The 21821-nt window shown below is 44.1% G+C and overlaps 1 protein-coding gene across 3 annotated transcripts in view; it reads left to right on the top strand.

Moving 5' to 3' along the window:
- The window catches only part of LOC109398406 (synaptic vesicle glycoprotein 2A), a 70322-nt gene that overhangs the window by 43413 nt on the left and 5088 nt on the right, over window positions 1-21821 (top strand). For all 3 annotated transcript variants that reach the window (XM_029855391.2, XM_029855392.2, XM_062845066.1), the window contains exon 7: window positions 16895-17022. In XM_029855391.2, coding sequence (XP_029711251.1) covers window positions 16895-17022 — 128 coding nt within the window. The remainder of the gene's footprint in view (window positions 1-16894; window positions 17023-21821) is intronic.

The raw sequence follows: 21821 nt of genomic DNA, 5'->3' as shown, positions 1-21821 counted from the left end.
GCGTGGTAATCCCGGTTCGCTTCCGACAATTCATAGCGCGTTCATCTCGATCCGCTCCGTTTCGAGTCTCGAGGAATCGACCATAGCGCACGGATCCCTACGATGCGGATGACTTCTGCTGCTCATTCATTCATTCCAAGATTTTTTCAAAAATTCTTCCTCCTGAGTTTCTCTCCGAAATTATTTTTTGAAAATCTTTCGGAATTCCTCCCGGAATGGCAATTCTTCCAGGATTCTGTCAATGGCTTTCCGATACTTTCCTCTGGAGTTTCTTGAGAATTTTTCCCCGTAGCACTTTGGGAAATTTCCCAAGGTTTTCCGGGAAGCCACTCAAAATTCTTCCATGGATTTCTGGAGGAGCTAATTTTCGATTTTTCTCGAAGTTTTTGTGGTAACGGTTCTTAGAAATTCAAGCGTGACTTCTTCCGGAGTTTCACCCCAGATTTTTCCCAAATGATCTCTCGAGATTTTTGTAGGATTTTTCCGAAGGTTTTTTTAGGACTGCTTTAGGAGTTTCTCGTAAAAATTCTTCTCTTTTCGATTTCTTGGGATTTTTCCCGAATTTCTTCCGGTCTTTCTTGATTTCCATCAAAGCTTCACTTGGTGTTTCTCCAGAAGTCTTTAGGATTTCTCCATTAGTTCCGCTTATCATATCTTCCAACTATTTTGGAGAGAAATTTTCCTCTTTTTTCAGAAGTTTTTCAAGAGGATTTCTCGAAGTTTCTCCAGGAGTTTTAGCAAAGATTTTCTTGGAGATTTCTTCTGGGTTTTCACCTTTGATTTGATTTTTTCAAAAGTTTCTCTCGAAAATTTGCCGTGAAGTTTTTTGACATTTCTCCAACAGCTTATTGCAGAATTCCACCGGGAGTTCTTTGATTATTCTTGGGATTCCTAACAAATTCCTTCCTGTATTTTATCCAAGGATTTCTTCTTTCCGAGCCGCGTTTTCTTCCAGAGATTTCTCTCTCGGAATCCCTTCCCGGGTTTTAATGAAAGTGTTTCGAGAATTGACGCAGTTCGTCCTGGCATTTTGTCAATAATTTCTCTCAGAACTCCACCCCGAATTCCTCTTGTATTTTTTCCGGAACTTCTTTTTTGCCTTCGGAATTGTTTGGGAAAAAATGGAGAATTCCTATCAGAATTCCTTTCAAAAATTTGCCAGCGGAATGCTGCCACAAATCATGGAAGAGAACCTGGAAGAAATTCTGGGAGAAATTCCGAGAAAACATTAGTAAAGGGAAGAGGGAAATTCTTGAAAAAGCCTTCGGAAGAATGTCAGAAAAAATGAGAAAAATCTCGGATGGAATTGGAAGGATGCCAATAATACTTTGAAGAGGATTTTCAAACGGAATTTTGGCTACATTCTTGGAAAAATCCCGTTATTAATTCCGGAAGAATTCCCAGATGGAATCTTGGGCGAAATTTCAGGAAAATTATGGTATAATGTTAAGGATTAATCACGGAAGAAATGTCTGTGATCCTTCCAGGAAAATATCTTTAAGGAATTCCATGGTGGAATACAGAATTAATCCAGGGAGGAAATTTTGATGAAATTGTGGAAGAAGTTCCAGAAGGATCCCGGAGAGAATTCCGGGAAGAATCCTAGAGAGAGCTCTGTAACAAATCACAAAAGAATTGTAAGTACACACCGCGGAGGTAAAAGCCAGAAAGCATTCCAACAGGTACGGATCAAGGAAGGAGGGCGGGGCCGGAGTGGATGTGGGGGCCCCTCGGAGGTACAAACGCGATGATCAAAAAAGTTTGTCTTTGTTTTCGAACAGTACTTGAACAATATGAACAAAAGAGTTAATGTGTATCAACCAAAAACTGTTTTTGGAGGCTCCAGGGCCCTACCTGCCAGATCCGGCCCTACATTTCGAGGAAGAATATTGGCCAAAATTTCTGGAGTCCCGCAGAACTTCTTTACAGATTTTTTCCCAGAGGTTTTCCTACTCTTGGGACCCCTCGTGGAATTTCTATCACAGCTTCTCCTACGCTTTCTCCAAAAAAAATTTCGTGGAGACATCCCAGGGTTTATTTCCAAATTTCTACAGGAGTTTCTCCAAGGATATTTCTCAGAGGTTGCCGTGGAATTTCTGTTCGAGTTTCTCCTGAGATTCATCTTGAATGGTTTTCCCATAATCCTTCTGGTGTTCCTCCCGGGATTTCCGTAGGGGTTCTCTCTGTGATTCAGTCCCAAGATTACTCCCAGACTTTCCACAGAGGTTCTTTCCTAGGTTTCTACCAATATTTTTAAATATTTATCCAAAGACTTATTCCAGTTTTCCAGATATTTTTGTTTTCCAGATATTTTTGAGAAAGTTCTTCCAGGATTTTGCCTTTCTCGTTCACCTAAGTGAACTGAAAGGCTATATGTTCACTCAATAAACGAATTTTCAATAGAAGCCTTGGAGGGTTAAGTCACATATACCAATCATCTCAGTTCGACGAATTGAGATGATGTCTGTGAGTATGTATGTGTGTGTGTGTACAAAAAAGTTCACTCACTTTTGAGGCACTTCCCATTGGCCGATTTTTCGGATTATAGCTCGCATCCAACCGGAATTTTACCGTATTGTTTGCTATTAAAATTGATCCAGATCGGTTAAGACGTTCCGGAGTTATGGCCAATTAAGAGATCCGGACCAGCACCGGTAGAATTGGCCGTATTTAAAACTGAACCAAGTCTCATCACGTGACACATCAAACTGCGGGCGATTTGTGTAATCTTTAGCCTGGTTGACGAATTCTGTTCGGAAATCAATACTGGAGACCGGAAATTCCACGATGTCGACCCAAAATTCAAGATGGCAGCCTAATATTCAAGATGGCGGTTCAAAATTCAAGATGGCGACTGTTTAATAGAGTTTTGGGCTCTAAAACCATGCAATATGGGTATATTTGGAATGGGGAAGATGTCTGGAGTCTAAAAATAGCAATCAGTATATCCAAGATGGCGGCTTCAAATTCAAGATGGCGGCTGTTTAATGGAGTTTTAGACCCTAAAATCATGCAATGTGGGTATATTTTATATGGGAAAGATGTCCGGAATCCAACAATGGCGACCAGAATATCAGAGATGGCGGTCAAATATCCGGCGGTCAAATAATAAATGGAGTTTAGGCTCTAAAATCATGCAATATGGGTATATTTGATGTGGGGAAGATGTCCGGAGTCCAAAAATGGCCTAAAATCAAAGATGGTGGTTTCAAACTTCAAGATGACAGCTGTTTAATAGAGTTTTGGGTCCCTAAACCATGTAATATGGGTATATTTGGTATGCAAAAGAGGCCCGGAGTCCAAAAATGGCTATCGGAATATCCAAGATGGTGGCATAAAATCCAATATGGCGACTCCAAATTCAAGATGGCAGCTAATGGAGTTGCAATATGGGTATATTTAGGATCACCAGTTAGCCTAGTGGTTGAGGCTATGGTTTGCCAATCCGGAGACGGCGTGTTCGATTTCCGTTCCGGTCGGGAAAATTTTCTCGACCCCCTGGGCATAGTGTTTCATTGTCCTTGCCTCACAATATACAAATTCATGCAATGACAGGCAAAGAAAGCCCTTCAATTAAAAACTGTGGAAATGCTCAAAGAAAAGGCCAAACTCCAGTGGGAGCGTAAAGCCATAAAATGAAGAAGATGAAGAAGGGGATATTAGTATGGGGAAGATGTTTAATGGAGTTTTAAGCTCTAAAACCACGCAATATGAGTATATTTTGTATAAGGATGATGTCTGGAGTCCAAAAATAGTGTCCAGAATATCCAAGATGGCGGTCCAAAATCCAAGATTGCGTCTCAAAATTCAAGATAACGGCTGTTTAATGGAGTTTTCGACTCTAAAACCATGCAAAATGGGTATATCTGGTATGGGGAAGAAGTCTGGATTGTGGACTTAAATCCAAAGTAGGTGCTCAAATTTCAATATAGCGGCTTTTTCTTAAGGGTTTGAGGCTCAAACATCAAAATCCAGATAAAAACTAAAAAAAAAGATAAACGATATGATTTCTGGTGCCATAAAATTGATTTTTATTAAACGTATGAAAGTGCGATATTCGCCAACATGTGACTGTAAGTTTTGTTGAAATAGGTTTTCGATGCCACGAGAAAGGCGGTGATGGCTAGGTTAGAGTTATTCCTATCCAGAAGTTTTTCATTGGTTTCCTGCAGGAGATCTTCTCGGGATTTCTTCCAAAGTTATACCCAGTATTTCTCCTAGAACTTATCTTGTAGTTTCATTAGGAAATTTTTGGGAGCTTTTTCTAGAATTTCTCCCGGGATATTTAATGAACTTTCTCGTGATATTTCTTTTGAAGTTTCATCTAAGATTTCTCTCGTAGATCATTATAAGAAGATTCATTCCGGTGTGGTCTCGAAGGTTGTCTCTCATTATTATATTCATACGTATGAGGTATGACCCATTAGTTCAGATTAAGGTCAGGTTAGATGGCCAACCAAAATGGCACCACTGCCCCGACGGACACTAAAAGAATCGAATTGATTTTTACTCATTTGAAGTCGTCAGCGGGAAAACACACTTCGAAAACGGTCGATATCGGATTTTCAACGGGAGAAAGCGAGGCGCCTTCTCACCTGCACCCGTCCAGTGCAGTGTTTTGTATGTGTATCGCTTACCTTTTACCATCCATTTACCAATCACGGACGGGCGGACGGACGGACGGACGGCTGCAAACCACGCAAACGGTTGGTGGTGGTATAGAGAGGGTACGTACAACAGACCGCGAAAGACCCCGCAATCAATCGAAACAGAGGGGTACGGGACGTATGGCCGCGCCGCGCGCCGGGCCAGTGCACCTGTAAGCAGATGCGAAAAATTAGTGCCCCGTGGGGCGAGCCGGGGGCAGATAAGTGAATTGGGAGCCGAAAAATTAGAAATCATGAGCAGATTGATTGAGAAATTTTCTACGGAGGGAAACTCCCCGGGTAAGCGCTTTCAATTACTATGGGCAGCGCGTGAGATGTAAGTGATCCCTTATTGAAAAGTTTTTGCCAAAATTTATTCGCACAGAGCTGAACAGAGCACATTGGCTCTTGTGGTTAGATGTAAAAATCGATTGCATGTTCAGGGCCCCGTGTGGTCGCAGCAGTAGATGCTTAGCTACTGAACAAAACCATGCAACAATGACTACGCCCACCAGAAGGAACTCTAACCTCAACACCTCGTCGTACATGACATTCCATAACACAGGACCCAGGATTGAACCTTGCGGGCTCCTGAGGTTATGTGAAAGCACTTCTGATTCACCTCTGTGGGCCAATCCTGGAAGTAGCTTCCGAGAATCTTGTACAGGTACCCGGGTATCCCGGTGGCCAGACGTAGGAACGCATCGGTAATAGTCGCCCAACTGTCACTATTGAACGCGTTCCTTACACCCAGAGTCACTACTGTATAGTTGCGTATCCCCCTCTTCTTACGCTGGAGCGCTATCTCGGCGGTCTTCGTAACCGACAGGATAGTGTCTACGGTCGACCTCCACTTCCGCAAGCCGAACTGGTTGCTCGAGAGACCATTTCCACCCTCGATGTGCTTCAACATTCTGTTGAGGATGATATTTTCGAGCACCTTCCCCGCCGTGTCGATCAAGCATATTGGGTCTTCGGGTGTTTTCCCCGCCTTTGGCAATAGAACCAAATGTTGATTCCAAACCTCTGGGAAAACTACCTCGTCTAGGCATTTCTGCATAGCAGACCTGAAAATCTCGGGAGTCTCTGCAATAGCTACTTTTAAGGCCAGGTTCGGAACTCCGTCCGGACCTGGGGCCTCACCTTTTTTTTGTCCAGTTTATTTTTTTATGGCTCAATCGCGTGTAACTCTTTACGGAGCCGAAATTCTTTCTTTGTATTCAGTTACATACAATTGTCTGACTTTCTTAGGTACTCAAGGTTAGTACTGGGAGGAGGCCAGGGTACTCGTGGCTGCTCGAGGTTAACGGGTCATAAAATTTCAAGGAAAGGCATGGTGAGGATAAGGTTCCAGGGTTCTCTGTAGCACATCCGGGAGGTATCTTGGCCTTTGGCGTCGCCTCTGGTGTTGGCATGGGCATGTCACGGGTTCTCGTCTGCTGGATGGTCAGGAACATATAACACAAAAAAGACAAACACAATGAAAAAAAAAACTGAAGCGAAAAAAAAAAACAGAAGATTATGGTATGTGGTGGCAAGATGGGTCAGGGGGCAAGATGGGTCAGTACCGTTTTCAATCGCACACTATAAGTTTTGAATCTTTCAATAATTTTCCCAGATGAACGACGGCGATACACAAAAGAGTGGTATATTGTTTTGAAAATTTTATACGTTCCTCGCACAGAAAAAAATAAAATATTTTTTCGTTATACTCCTTATGCTATACATTCCATATAACTACGTGTATTGTGTAGACGGGGCAAGATGGGTCACCCTATTTTTTCGGTATGTTTGCATAGTTTTTGAAAATGTTTTATTTTTCATGGAAAGGCTATTCTGTGACCTACATTATCGAAGCACTGAAAATTTGAGAACATATTTTTTAAATTTTCCTTCAAAAAATATATAGGTTTTCAAAGTCCGTTTATGGCTACCCGAACAAAAATCTTCTAGTTCTGAGAATAATCTACCGATATGTTTCAACACTTTCTTCATGTAATCTGTACGTCTATGAAGCTTAGATGTATAGAGAAAAACTAGAAGATATAGTATTTTTTGTTGGAGGAAAATCGAGTTTTCTTATAGCTGACCCATCTTGCCCCCGTTAAAATGAGGTGGGGCAAGATGGGTCATGTTTTGAAAATTGTGTGTCAAGACGCAGGTTTCAAACTTTATAACCTTTTTATACTCTTATATCATAGCTGACTAGTGTATCTGAGAGTCGTGGTACAATACAGAGAAATGCGATTTATATTCAGAAAGTTATAGGGATCCATTTCTTAGGTGACCCATCCTCCCCCACTTACCATATACCTTTATACAACACATGCGATGCGAAGAAACTTATAAATGGACCGCATATAGATTAGATCACGGGCTCCCAACACACCTCTTACTGGAACAATGGGTTGTCTACCTCGGGCCTCAAGGGTATCCAATAGTAGCGCTCTGGAGGCGTCATTATCCGGGCATTGCCAAACTACGTGGTCGATGTCATCATAACCGGAACCGCATTTAGTAAAAAGCTTGTCGAGCGCGAGGTTTATTCTATGCTAATGCGCGCCTAGCGAGTAATGGTTGGACATGAGTCTTGACATCACGCGTATGAAGTTCAAACCGTAATGCCACGCTCGCAAAGAAACATTAGGAATAATATAATGTAACCACCGTCCCAGCTGGCCATCTCGCCAATCATTTTGCCAACTTTGAAGAGAACTCTGGCGAACAAAATGGAAAAATTCTTCGTGTGAAATTCTTCTATCATAGATCTCACCTTCCTGTGTGCACACCTTTGCGAGAGAGTCCGCCTTCTCATTGCCATAAATTGAGCAATGTGAGGGGACCCATACAAAGGTAATCTTGTATGATTTTTCTACCAGTGCATCCATCTGGTCCCTTATTTTTGTAAGAAAGTAAGATGAATGCTTTACAGGCTTCATCGACCGGAGTGCCTCAATAGAACTAAGACTATCCGAGAAGATGAAGAAATGGTCTGCGGGCATGTTTGAGATCATCCCCAAGGCGAAGTCGATTGCTGCCAGCTCAGCAACATAAACCGAACAAGGTTCCTGAAGTTTGCGGAAGGCGATGGAGTTTTCATTGAAAACACCGAAACCAGTGGATCCATTTATGCGAGACCCATCAGTGAAAAATCTCTTACAGGAATTGACATTTTGGTACTTTTCGTTAAAAATGCAAGGAATAGATATACACCGAAGTTGATCCTGGGACCTCACCTTACCTTCGTTTCACTCTTACTCAGATCGTGCTCACTGGATCCACCGCCTAGCCCATAGGCAGGCGCAGCGCAGGCCCGCAATCGGTTGAGTCCACCAGTAAGCTGCTGGTCTCCCATTTCTAGGGTGGACTTGCCTAGGTATGGTCGCATCACACGTCGGTGAGAGCACCGCTACCAGCTCGTCACCGCTTAAAGCGAGAAGATTTCGCTCACGGTGGAGTGCCTTCTTATTTCCCTTGTCGTTGAAGTATTATGTCTTCCACCTAAGAGGGCTTGGTCTTAGCTTAGCCGCAACTTCCTCTGATCGTTGCCAGCTGTTAGTGTAGCTATCGTATACTCTCCAGTTCAAACTACTTGTTGGGCCAGGACTACACAAAGTCACGTCAATAACCGACTCCGCACCGTTCGAACTTAACGTACTCTTGGTACCAACATTAGCCAAGCCGACATCTAATATGGTCAGTATCTCTAGCATGATCTGACTCCGTAGGTTCGTGAAACGGCATCTCCATTCCACGGCCCAAGCATTGAATTCACCCGCTATTACCACCGGCCTTCGCCCAGCCAGCACGGTCGCCACACATTCCAGCATCTACGCAACTCCTCGAAGCGTTTACTTTGGCGACCACGAAGCTTTTATAGGTAGTAGACACCAACTGCTGGACAGGGTATTTACCCGTCTTCTATATCGCCGCCATTTTTCCAAACCCATCCGTGACACAATTGCCGTTGCCGGCGGGTATTCGGTATGGGTCCATTATGATGGCGATATTCGTCCCCCACTCAGAAACCACCCGACAAATCAGTAGCTGAGCTGCGTCACAGTGCAGTGGTTCAGGGTTCAGGTTCAGGTTGCGTTACCTTCACTGTGATTTATCAGCTACGCCTCCTCTGAAGGCCGGGCGCCTTGGACCTCCCGTTAGGAGCTTACTGTTCGCGGATTTCCGGAACATATCAAACACTTGGGTGGACTCGTGCAGCCTTGTGCCTAGTGGCCTTCAATGCCACACCACACACGCAAAATGAATCCGTTCCAAAATACGTGCACTCCCAGTCACGGCAACCAGAACAAACGAAAACTATGCGTAGCAACGATAACAACAATGTGAACTAGATTTCACGTTTTCTGGAACGCCCATATAGGGCACTGCATACGGCGGTTGCTATGATAATTTTTTCTAAGTCTTTGACGTTTCGTGGCCTTGTTGTTTACAGTTTGGACTTAGAGAATTTTAGTCGATTTTTTTTTGGTTCGTCCGGTAAAAAGTGCGCGCGTAATTGAATTCAAATGAGTAACTTGGGAAGTCCTGGCAGAAAGAGTTCCACCGAACCAGGAGGTTATCTTGACCGAAACCCGTGAAGGCAAAGCAGCTGATCATCAACCAGCCTCTATCGTACCACTAGTACGGCGATGACGACATGGGGGTACTCCAGCAAATGATCAAGTTCTGAATAGAATGTGACACCAGATATGCCGAACTGCCGAAGCTTTGCTAGATTGCAACTCTCAAGATTATTCACTGAAGAAGATAAAGTTGGAGCATTGTGGTTTTAAGCGACTAGATGAAAACCAAATTGTTAAATGTTTTTAAACGCTACACAACAGAATATTTGAATGAGAAAATGATTTCTGATGAAATTGTGAGACAAATTTTGGTTGAACTCCGTGGGAATTCTGGCATAAATTGGGATAGGCTTATGGTGGGATTGATGATGAATATAAAAGAGACCTTCAAAATGAATACAAGAAATCTTCAGGGATTCTCAGGAAGCCCCATGAGATGCTTCGAGGGGTTTATTTAGGATACCTTCAAGAGCTACTTTTGGGATTCTTCCAGTTACTTTTGAGATATTTTGTGCGAGTTATTCCTCCAGAAGTTCTTTGCAGGATGTTTTCAGTAACTCCTGTCGTGATTACCCCAGATATTCTTTCTAGGATTTCTTCATGAATTTCTTCTGGGGTACATCAGGAGTTTTGAGATTCTTCTAGGAATTTCCTCTGGGATTAATCTAGGAATATCTTCTGAGATTTCCTCAGGAATTCTTCTTGAAATTTTGCCAACAAATTCAAACCGTGTTTTCTCCACAATAGTCCACAATTTGTTTCCAGGGTTCCTCCAGAAGTTCCTTCTGGGATTCCTCAAGGAACCTTTTCTGAGATTCTTCCAGGGGTTTGTTCAGAAGTTCCTTCTGCGATTCTTCCAGGGGTTTCTTCTTAGTAAAGAAATTCAATCTGGGATTCCTTGACGAATTTCTGACGGGATACATTTTGAAATTCCTTTCGGGATTTCTCTAGGGATTTCTTGCAGGTTTTTTTCTTGTTTTTTTTTTCATGAGATTCCTCCTGAAGTTCGTTCTGAGATTCTTTCAGAAATAACTTCCTAGATTCCTCCAGGAGTTTTTAGAGATTCTTTCAGATGTTCTTTCAGGGTTTCCAATAGGGCTTTCTTCTAACTTCTTAATTTCTTTTTGTAATGTCTTTTTATTTTTCTCTGTGATTCCCAGAAGAAATTCCTATAGAAATTTCAGCCTAGAAAAAACAATTGGAGGAAACCCAGAAGGTGTTTCTGAATATTCCACTGCTTCATATTCAAAACTGCTTAAATAGTTCGTCAAGGAAGTCCTGTAGGGATTTTATAACGAACTTATGTAAGAATTCCATAAGGAATTCGATAAAAACTTCTGGAGGAATTGCGTAATTAACATCCGAAAGAATTTCAAATAATCTGCAGAAATTCCAGGAGGAATTTCCAGTGAAATCCTGGAACAAGTACATTAAAGATTCCCGAAAAGAGTTCATGGAGGATTCCCGAGAGAAGTTCCTGGAAAAATCAAAGAAGGGACTCCCGAATTTCGGATGGAATGCCTGGATGACCCCTGAAGGAAAAAAATACAGAAGGAAGCTTTGAAGGAATTTCTGAAGCAAATCCAGAAAGAATCCCGGACGAAATACCGCTGAAATCCCTGGAGTAATCTCAGAAGGAACGCTTGTTGTATTCTCGGAAGGAATACCTGAAGGAATCTTGGAATGAATTCCTGCGGCACTCCCACAAATTTCTAAAGAAATCCTGAATTGAATTTCCTTAGGAATCCCATCAGAAATTCCTGGAAGAATCCCAGCGGGAACTAATGAAGGCATTGTGGAATCAAATTGTGAAGAAAACACGGAATGATTTTTTTTTATTGAGGAATCCCGGGAAGAATTCTTGGGGGAATCTCAGAAGATATTCTTGGAGAAATCCTAGAAGGAAATCATGGAGGAATCCCAAAACTCCAATCGCGGAATCGCGGAAGCAGTTGCTGTAGAAATCCCGGAAATAACACTTAGGGAAACCCTGATAAAATCTTTCTAGTAATCTCCAAAGAAACTCAAAGGAAACTTTTGAAGGTATCCTAAATCATAAGGGACACTCTGAGAAATCGTAGAAATTCGTTTTATGCATTTCTTTTGAAAGTCCCTGTCAAGTTTATCATAAATTTCATATTAAGCCCAACCGGATTTATGTCAGAACTCCCAAATTTATCCCACAATTACATGAGAAATCTTTTTTCCATGTCAATGTTCTGCAGTGTAGCTTTTATTCAATTAAATTTAAAATCTAGTTACTTAAAACCACTCTTAATAACTATGCTCCAACTTCCTCCTCTTCAGCGGCGAGTGATGGAAAGCTTGGCCTCGACTGGTACCGAAGTCTGGATTGAAGAAGCATCTTGAGAATGGCAATCTAGCAAAGGTTCGGCAGTTCGGCATATCTGGTGTCACATTCTATTCAGAACTTGATCATTTGCTGGAGTACCCATGTCGTCTGCGCCGTACTAGTGGTACGATAGAGGCTGGTAGATGATCAGCTGCTTTGCTCACGGGTTTCGGTCATGATAAACTCCTGGTTCGGTGGAACTCTTTCTGCCAGGACTTCCCAATTGGCACAAAGTTGAAACATTCTGGATACGACCATAATGAAGCAATCATCGCGAAAGTTACTCATTTGAATTCCATTACGCGCGCACCTTTTACCGGACGAACCAAAAAAATCGACTAAAATTCTCTAAGTCCAAACTGTAAACAACAAGGCCACGAAACGTCAAAGACTTAGAAAAATTATCATAGCAACCGCCGTATGCAGTTCCCTATTGGCAGCTGGAACTAGTTCCAGTTCACGGTGTATATTTGCCTGTTCTCTCATTTGCGTTTGTTTGTTCACGTTTATCAGAACGGTTTTTTTCGCGTGCATGCACAGCTTGCTCTTGTCATGGTCTTTATAGCCCCATGACTGGTTCAAGACACCTGACACCTCCGGTGCCTCGTGCAAAGTCAGTTGGCATACTGACCAACCCATTTTGAGCATCCCTAGCTTAACGGATTAAATTGCGTCTACCACAGGTAGTTGTACCATGGCAACATGTGTCCCTGCCAAGCCCATTCGTAACCGAACGGCTGCGGTGGCCGCACGTGCACTCGTGTCAGTGATTTCATCTAGATACCTTAACCAAGACCCCTTCGCCAAGGACCTCTTCCGCCAGACTTTTGTAGGCCTAACAATGATCGCAAACTCCTGTTTCCTTCTATCCGGAAAAGGCCGACCTTTTCAGACCCACCCTTACCAGCTTTCCGGGACACCTGGCTGAAGTCCGACTTTCGTTGATAATAACCGCCTAGCCTTGCGGGCACCGCTTGGTAGCTCTTCACCTGACGGATGCCTAACACGATTCTGCGAGTGCTTGTCAAAAGCAGTCGCATTCACCGCACTTTTTGGGCTACTCGTGAAAGCGATGGCCTCCGTCTGGGTAGACATCGTAACCTTTGTCTTCGCCGGTTCTACCGCTGCTGCAGTGTCCTTGAGTTTCCCATGGTCTTATATGGTCTTCTGGTGGCACAAATTTCCCAAATGAAGGAGAACACAGGGGATTTTTTCGGCTTTCAGACTGTTAAGCGATTAAAACGAAAATTTCTTTCTTACGCCTGACGTTTCAATGGGCTATGCCATCTTTTTCAAGAGCATAGTCCATTGAAACGTCGGGCGTAAGAAAGAAATTTTCGCTTCAATCGCTTAACAGACCGAAAACCGAAAAAAAAACCTGTGAATTTCGAAACAGTCGATAGCATCTACGTAATAGGGGCTGTCCATAAACCACGTGGTCATGAGGGGGGGGGGGTGTTTCGGACAATGACCAATTTGTATGGACAAATAAAAAATTTTGTATGGACAAATGACCACGCGGGGGGGGGGGGTGGAGGGTTGGTGGGGGGTTGAAAAGTCCCAAAAAAATGACCACGTGGTTTATGGATAGCCCCATATGGAGGAAAACGTGCCTCTGGAGCCGACCTACTGATGGTCTTACTTTGTAACTAGCTGCCTGCCAACACTAACCCGTACATACAAGCTAGCAGCAGCAAGAAACTCCTCGAGCTGGGTCTCAGAGTCGGCTTACTACTGGGTGATCAAGGGGACGCGTGACAAAGTATGGAAACACCGAATTTTCATGTTCTTTAAACATTTTTTTGCCCTATTCTGTGGCGTGTGGGTGTGGTTTTCACATTTTGTGTGGCGTGTATAAGAGGGGATCGATCGTCACTGGGTACTCACTGCTCTGCTCCTTCGGCGTTGGCCCCCACGGTTACGCACGAATGCGATAGCCCCGACGTGGGACCGGATTCTCGCAGCGGGGCTGCTTGGGGATGCACATTCATCCGGAAAAGCATCGGAATCTTTCCAGCGGCTTTGCTGGAGTCTTTGGTGCTAACAGGCGTCTTCTCTCATTGTCGATATCGGCACGGCCCAGGACGATACCGGAGTGACCGTGCCGAGAGAGGACCCTCCTTGATGATTAGGGCCTGGGGCCCGAGGGATTCGTCCGGAATCGGACGTAAGGTCGTCTTTGGCTGTTAGACTCGGAAGCCATTTTGACTTCCGAGTCGACCCGTGTGAGGCCAGAATTCCCCATAATCCCAATAAAACACCAAAAAAATCTTGACAGATCACCATTTAAAGGCTCCTCAAATCCCCCGAAACAACCCCTTAAAACGCCCCTGAAGCTCCTTGGAATACCCTTTTGGAGCACACTGAGAACGATCTGGAAACCTCCTTAGCCTCACCTCAACTGGCCAGGAGCAAGACCTGTTCTCGCGAACTAGATTCTCCAATTAAATCCCAAACTTAATTTATGCATAAATTTCTCTCTTTTTATGTTTTTTTTTAATTAATGCACATTTTTAATTTATGCAGTCCCAGCCATGTGCATAAAAAGAGGCTCCAGTGTACGGCCAGGGTGTACCCTACTTTGTGGTTGCTGAGGGCCTAACAACGGTTGCAACCCCTTGTTCCCTTCCATCCGGGACGGGCCAGCCTTTTCCGGCCCTCCCATCTCAGCTTTCCCGGACGCCTAGTTGGGGCCCGACTTATTGGCATTATTTCCGACTTTCGGGGTTAACAACTGCCTGTCCTAACGGCTACCTCGCGCGCTTCTGCGATTGCTTGTCATAAACGATCGCATCCAGCATACCCTTCGAACTACCCGCGAATACGAAGGCCTCCGTCTTAGTAGACTTCGGTACTTTCAGCTTCAAGGGCTCTGCATATGCCGCAGTTGCCATCAGTTCATCATGGTCCTGCTTGGCCACCATGCCACCATCGTATCGTTGACTGACGAAGTCTGGTCAAGGCCTGCTTGAAGTCATTACTGATGTTTGACTTCGAGAAAGCTAAGAAAATTACCACCGGAACAGGTGATCCGTAGTATTCTTCTAAGCCGACACCTACAAGGAAACGGTTTCGTTCGTCTTCTCTACGATATCACTTACCTTACCGGTCAGACTTAGGCCTGAGTGTTCTCTGCTGTACGTAGAAGTCGTCTCCATTCTGCTCGGTCCATGACTGTGCGTCTCCAGTTCCGCACTTTGTGATGGGTTCGCAAATCGTCCTCCACTTGAGTTGACTTCTTGTACCAGTGGGATAACTCTCGAGAACCGTTTCAATCGGATTGCTATCCGACATCCTGATGGCGTGACCCGCCCACCGTAGCCTCCCGATTTTCGCAGTGTGGACGATGGTTGGTTTTCTCAGTAGCTGTTGCGGCTCGTGATGCATTCGCCTTCTCCAAGTTCCGTCTTCCATCTGCTCTCTGCCGTAGATGGCACGCAGCACCTTCCGTTCAAAAACTCCAAGGGCGCGTTCGTCCTCTGCACGTAGAGTTCATGCTTCGTACCCATAAAGGTCTAATCAGCGTTATGTAGATTGTTAACTTCGTGTGACGGTGAACAGTGTTCGATCGTAGAGTTCTGCGGATTCCAAAGTAAGCTCGATTTCGTGCCACAATGCTTCTCTGAATTTTTCTGCTGGTGTCGTTGTCGGCGGTCACCAGTGAGCCCAAGTACACGAGTTCTTCAACCGCCTCGATTTCATCACCGTCGAAAGAAATTCAGGGTGGCGGGCGCGGTGATTCTTCGCTAGAGTCCATTGCTATCATGTACTTTGTCTTCAACACGTTAATGGCTGATTCCGATTCTTTATTCGGATGTACGTCAAATTTCCGAGCTATAATATCAATATCATCAGCGAAACCAAGCAGCTGAACGGACTTCGTGAAAATCGTTCTACTCGTGTTTATCCCTGCTCTCCTTATTACACCCTCTAAAGCATAGCTTCCCAACCTTCGTTTCGCGACCCCCCAACCGCTTGCAGACACGCTTCGATTGTTTTACGAAAAGCGCAGTGACGACAGCATGGGGGGTCGCGAGAGTCAAAGTTGGGAACCGTGGCTCTAAAGCAATGTTAAACAGCAAGCACGAAAGACCATCACCTTGCCGTAACCCTCTGCGAGATTCGAAGGGACGCAAGAGTGTCCCTGATACTCGAACTACGCACATCACTTGATCCATCGTCACCTTGATCAATCGTTTCAGTTTATCCGGGAATCCGTAGTCGTGCATAATCTGCCATAGCTGGTCTTGATCGATTGTACCATATGCCAATTTGAAATCGATGAACAAGTGATGTATGGGCACGTTGTATTCGCGGCATTTCTGCAACACCTGCCATATGATGCGTTGTAGCGCGTTCACCCATGAATTCAGCCTGATATTGTCCCACGAACTCTCTTGCAATCAGTTTGATAAAATTTGGAAGAGTGTCTTATAGGCAGCGCTCAGTAGTGTTATCGCGCGGTAGCTCCCGCAATCTAACTTGTCACAAATCTTGATGTTTTGACACATTAAGTGTTGATCGAGAATCTCACCAAACTTAAATGCTTTTGCAAGCGCATTTGCAGCTATACTTATTAACATGCCCATGTGTGTTAGTTGTTACGAAAAAGTTAGTAAAAAAGTCGTGTTGAAAGATCATTATTTGGTGGAAACCCAAAATGGACCTCATCGAACATTTACTTTTACGATCCCAATCAACAAATGCATCGTATCCATTACTTCCGCATGAAAACGGATTTTCCCCGCACGTTGCCAACCTTAGGTATAAAGTAAACGCCTCCCAATATGTACAAAAGCCAAAAGCCGACCAAAGCGTAACGCTTTCTCGCGCTTTTCTCCGCGCACCTGTAACGATAAAAAAAAAACTATCGCTCTTCCCTTTCAGCATCGCAACCCATCCAACCATTAGCCATAACAATTATGAAATTAATCATTTATGCGATTTTCCTCTCCCCACATAATAACCCCATCGCTGCTGGCTGGCTGGCTGGCTGCTGGGCATGCGATTACACACCGGACCGGATCGGACCCTGGACCGGACATGATCTTCTCCATCATACATCGAAAAATGCAAACATCCGAATTAATGCACTTGTAACGATTGCGTGTGCGCCACGTGGTGGTGGAAACGCACCTCAATCATCGATGTCGGAACGCCGAAATCCAACGGTTTTTCCTGCCTCTGCTCCGTTTCGAACCTGTGAAATCTATGAAATGCATCGGACCATTGCGCCCGCCGTGCGCCGCTGCCGCGTGTGGTTTACTGCACTACACTACCCTGATGGATGTTGCCGCGATGAAATTATTTAGGGCAATGGCGCTCTGTCTGATACTGATGACCGGCCGGCTTGGAGCGATGGTCGGCAGCAACGTGGTCGGTTTCCTGCTCACCCTGAATTGCGAGATGATCTTCATTCTGCTGGGGGGACTGCTAATCGGTGAGTAATGAATCAAAGTTTAGAGTATTTTAAAGACTAGAATAAGTTCAGTAGGAATTAATATAACACTGTACCCCCCCACTGTATGGCCACCAAAATTTATCAGGTGTCTTAAGCTGATTTTTGGAAGGTAACTAGCATATTGTATGCTCCAATCCATGGAATACTGATTGTCACGTGAACAGAAAGACTGGTGCTACATTCACTCACTGATGTATCCTGTGAACCCCTGGGGAAAACTCTGCTTGCTTTAGCCTTGACCTGGGCCCAAGTCGGATTCCTATCTTTGCCGAGGCTTCGTCGCCACGAGCCCCTGGGTCTGCCATGGCTGCGATTTTATGCCGGATTCCAATCCAGCTTTTGCTTGCAAATTTCGTTTTCCCTCTGACTGGCCGATCCACTTTCATTTACGTTCTCGAATTTCGAACATGGCATCGTCGATGGAGCTCAGAATTCGAGATCCAATTGTAAGGACACCAGGCCCGAATTATGAACCACAGACATCGATTGATGAAAACCTGCAGCTTCTGCGTTTGAACTCGGCTGACTCGAATCACGTTTCCCTGATTTACAACTGAACAGATTTCACGTTGGAATTAAAAATTCGTATTTTGGTGCGTTGACTAACCCGATTGAATCTCCATATATTTCGCAAAAGCAGCGTCGCACCAGACTTCTTGATCCGTGCTCTCATGTCGATCTTGGTACCGCCATCTGATGCTATCTAACATCTAACTGCCAATATATTTAAAGTTTTCGACCTTCTCTATTGCCTGCTCAGCAAGTTAGAGGAGTTGTCCATGTTGACATCCAACAACGGTTTGCTTTTGCTGACGTTGATGGTTAGACCCATTGCAAAGAAGCGTTCGACTAGGTCCTTGAGCTAGCTCTGCATGTCAGAGTACCATAGGCCTTTTCAGTAGACAGATTCGTGTATGCCACTGTTTACAACTGCCGAACAAAGGCGCAAACGTTAAACTGTCATTTTCATAGGAGAACTGTCAAAGGCCCCCAAAATCTGTTGAATTTAAACGTCTTCTGATTTAGCCCATTGGGCTGGTAGGGCAACATCATCGGCCAACTTGAAGTCGTTCAGATGCTTTATAGTGATGGGCTGCCAAAAGTAGTCCACGATTCGATGTGCAGGTCGGACTCGATTATCCGGAGTCGGGTTCCAAAGCTTTTCAAACAAAACTCTAGCAAACGGAATGCTTTACAAATCTGAAATTTTGGCTAATCAAAGTTAATTTGACAAAATTTACAAAATTTCAGTTCCATACAACATTTTTTTTCCTCAGATATTTGTTTGGGAAGCTTGAGAACCCGACTCCGGACAATCGAGTCTGACCTGTACAGCTTTAGAGACCGGCTAATACAGTAATACACATTCTCGATGTTAGCTGCCTAGTATTCAGTTACGTACTTCGTGACTCGCTTTTCAGGTAGACGCCTTTACTGCAGGAGCTGATCAGCACGATCAGCAAGCGTTGTTGTCAGATGAAGCGTCACGTTTGACAGCGTTGCTGCGACGAGGGGTCCCGTCAGGACATACCCCAACCCGTAAACCTTGGTGAAGATCTGGATCACTAGAGCCAGGTTTACCCTTCTCTCCGAAAAAGCGACCCATCTTTCAGCGTTGCTCCTGTCATCCTTGACTAATACTGACCCGATATCAACCTCGAAATAGTCTAAGCCAGTGAAAGTAAATTGCTGAATGAAGGCTCTCAGGCGCATCTCGGTGAGTAAAATGTCATTACAGCTTTCGCTCGATAACTGGGCTTTAACGACAGTTCAGTTAGCGAGCGCCGCTCGATAACTGGACTGAGCTCCCGGAGCCGGATGCTATATTTTGTTTTGTTTACTGATTTGCAAAATGTGAGGTTAAATTTCGTATATTTTTGACAGGCAACTATTTTTTAACGGGACTTTGGCCCAGTTATCGAGTGCCCAGTTAAAAAGCAGTCCAGTTACACAGCAGCCAGTTATCGAGCGGATGCTGTATCGGGTAAGTCGGTCGGGAGCAGTATCAATACTGAGACTCCCCAACTCAATAGCCTCAGGGTCGGCACGCTCAAGTCACGGAACTCGCGGGCAGGGATCGCACTTAAAATAAAGAATCACAACAGCACTTCATGGACAACTACATTTTATTCAGGGATTACACGTTATATTTCCAATTCCTGCCACTTCTGCTCACCCTCTATCTCCCTGACCTTGTCTAGTTGGGGGACCCGCTCCTGCAGCACCTGTGTCCTGGGTATTACGCACGATGGCGGTGCACAAGCCCTCGTGTAGCTTCCTGGTGCTGGCGTACACGATGGCGGCGCACGGTACTTAACACCGCTATCAGCGATAGCGACGTTCTACGGTCTTTGGGTGGCTTGGGATTGCACCGCTCGGGTTCCTTAACCTTCTACGCATCCCGGTCCTGCCGACATGGTGACGGATCGGCCTTCGGCAAGTTCTGTACCGAAATTCTCCCAGATGGTCACGGAGACGACGTAGGGAAATCGATCGGTCACTACTAACAGGTTTGCATAAAAGAAGTGATGGTAGAATTACCTGTGGCCCACTTTACACTCGTCTGTCTACTTCTACAAACTTCTCAAAGCTTTAACTTCTTTTCACAAACTCTTCCGGCTACTTCAAACTTTAGCTTCCTTCTATCTTGGTCGACGAACTCTGAGCAAGTAAACGATCACCGAGTAACCAATCGCCTTGAGGTTCATGGCCCCGTTCCTCGGTCCTTGGTCTAATTTCTCAATGGTCCCATTACGCCACCCCTCATGTCCGCCAAGTGGGTGGTAACCAATCCCTCAGGTGGTGGGTTTCTAAACTACGATGTGTAGCGTGCTGACTGTTGTTTGTGGGATGATGGAGCCTAGCTTTGTCCTTTCAAATGCGCTGATACTTACACTAAAAACGCCCAAGTAACCAAAAGTTGCGCTCCCCATGACGAAATGCACTTGCAAGTTCCGCGAAGTTCAAATAAAGTTCCGAATGGAACTTTCTGGCTGCTTAAGAGGCTAACTATGAGCCTTGGTGGAACTTCGCACACAAATTCGGGCAAGGCTCATTGTTAGCTTCTTAAGCAGCTTGAAAGCTGCTTAAGATGCTATTCGGAACTTTGTCGGAACTTTTAAGTTCATAGAAGTTTATTTCAGTAACTGGTTGGGCTAAGTTTTTATCTTTTTTTTTTTCATTATAGCAAAAAACACTTCATCCGAAAATTTTCGTGGACATGAAAATTGAATTTACCAAATTAATTATTGAAATGAGAATAAAATTTAAAAAAATGTGACGCCCACCGAATTCGAACCCCACAATTATGATGAAGTACAAGCCGGGTGAAATAAGTAGAATAACTAGCCACAGAATGTCAATGTCGCGAGTGTTCGTGTGACCAACATCTAGAATGCCACGTCCCTACAGCGTCAATACTGGTACTAGAAGTGTCAAATCGATTTTATCGACCAAAACAAAACAACCGCTTCACAGTGTACACTAGTATGGTACACGCTTGTATGGGAAAAATAAATCCTCGCTCCAGTCGACTTTTTAGATCCCATTTAGGTCCCATATGAACTGTGCAAAATTTCAGCGCAGTCGGCGAAACTATAATTTAGCGCAAGCGGTTCAAAGTTTTCATAGGATTTACTATGGAAAAAGTTACACTTTCAGATAAAAAATCCCAGAGGTCGTCCCTTGTCTCCTTAATTCAAATCGATCAATGTTTCTTGTAGAAAAATCAATTATGAAACTTTCCTTCGAAGACCGCAAAACAATTGGATGCTTGTGGAAAAAGTTATTGATTTATTACCGATTAGTGATCCGATGAACGGCTTTTTATTTTGTTTTATCAGCAGCACTGCTGCTGCCGTTGTTGCTTGGGGTGGCGGGAGGCATCACCACCCCCAGAAACAGCAGCAGCCAAGGCAGCAGCTACAGTGCTGCTAATAAAACAAAACAAAAAGCCGTTCATTGGATCACTAATCGGTAATAAATCAATAACTTTTTCCATAAGCATCCAATTGTTTTGCGGTCTTCGAAGGAAAGTTTCATAACTGATTTTTCTACAAGAAACATTGATCGATTTGAATTAAGGAGACAAGGGACGACCTCTGGGATTTTTTGTCTGAAAGTGTAACTTTTTCCATAGTAAATCCTATAAAAACTTTGAACCGCTTGCGCTAAATTATAGTTTCACCGACTAAGCTGAAATTTTGCACAGTTCATATGGGACCTAAATGGGATCTAAAAAGTCGTCTGGAGCGAGGATTTGATATTTGTCCCATACTAGTGTACACTCAATAACATTGAATAATTAAACCACAGGTACGAAAAAAAATAAATAAAGTTACTGCCAACAGCGTCATTAGCTATCTAATTTCTCATATATTTATTGTGAAATATAACTTGAACCAATAGGGTCTTGTACCATTTGGGCAGGTGTACCTATTTTGGGCACTTGCCGCTATAACTAAGTCAATTTCAAACCGATTGATTTGAGTTTTTGTACAGAGTTAGATACTGCACGTGCCTAACTCTATACAAAATTTCAAGTCAATCGGTTTGAAATTGACTTAGTTATAGCGGCAAGTGCCCAAAATAGGTACACCTGCCCAAATGGTACAAGACCCTACTTTGTCGACACCTAGATTTGTAAGCTTGTGCAGTAGCGCAGTTAACTTGATTATAAAAAGTATTTACAACAGCGCAGCGGTGCGGCAGCAGGTTATTACGCAGAAGGATCCGGTTCGAATCTTCTCCAGGAGTATATCATATACAGACTTTGGAGA

This window comes from Aedes albopictus, chromosome 1, assembly GCF_035046485.1.
Source record: "Aedes albopictus strain Foshan chromosome 1, AalbF5, whole genome shotgun sequence".
Taxonomy (NCBI): Eukaryota; Metazoa; Arthropoda; class Insecta; order Diptera; family Culicidae; genus Aedes; species Aedes albopictus.
This window is presented reverse-complemented; position numbering and strand designations above follow the sequence as displayed.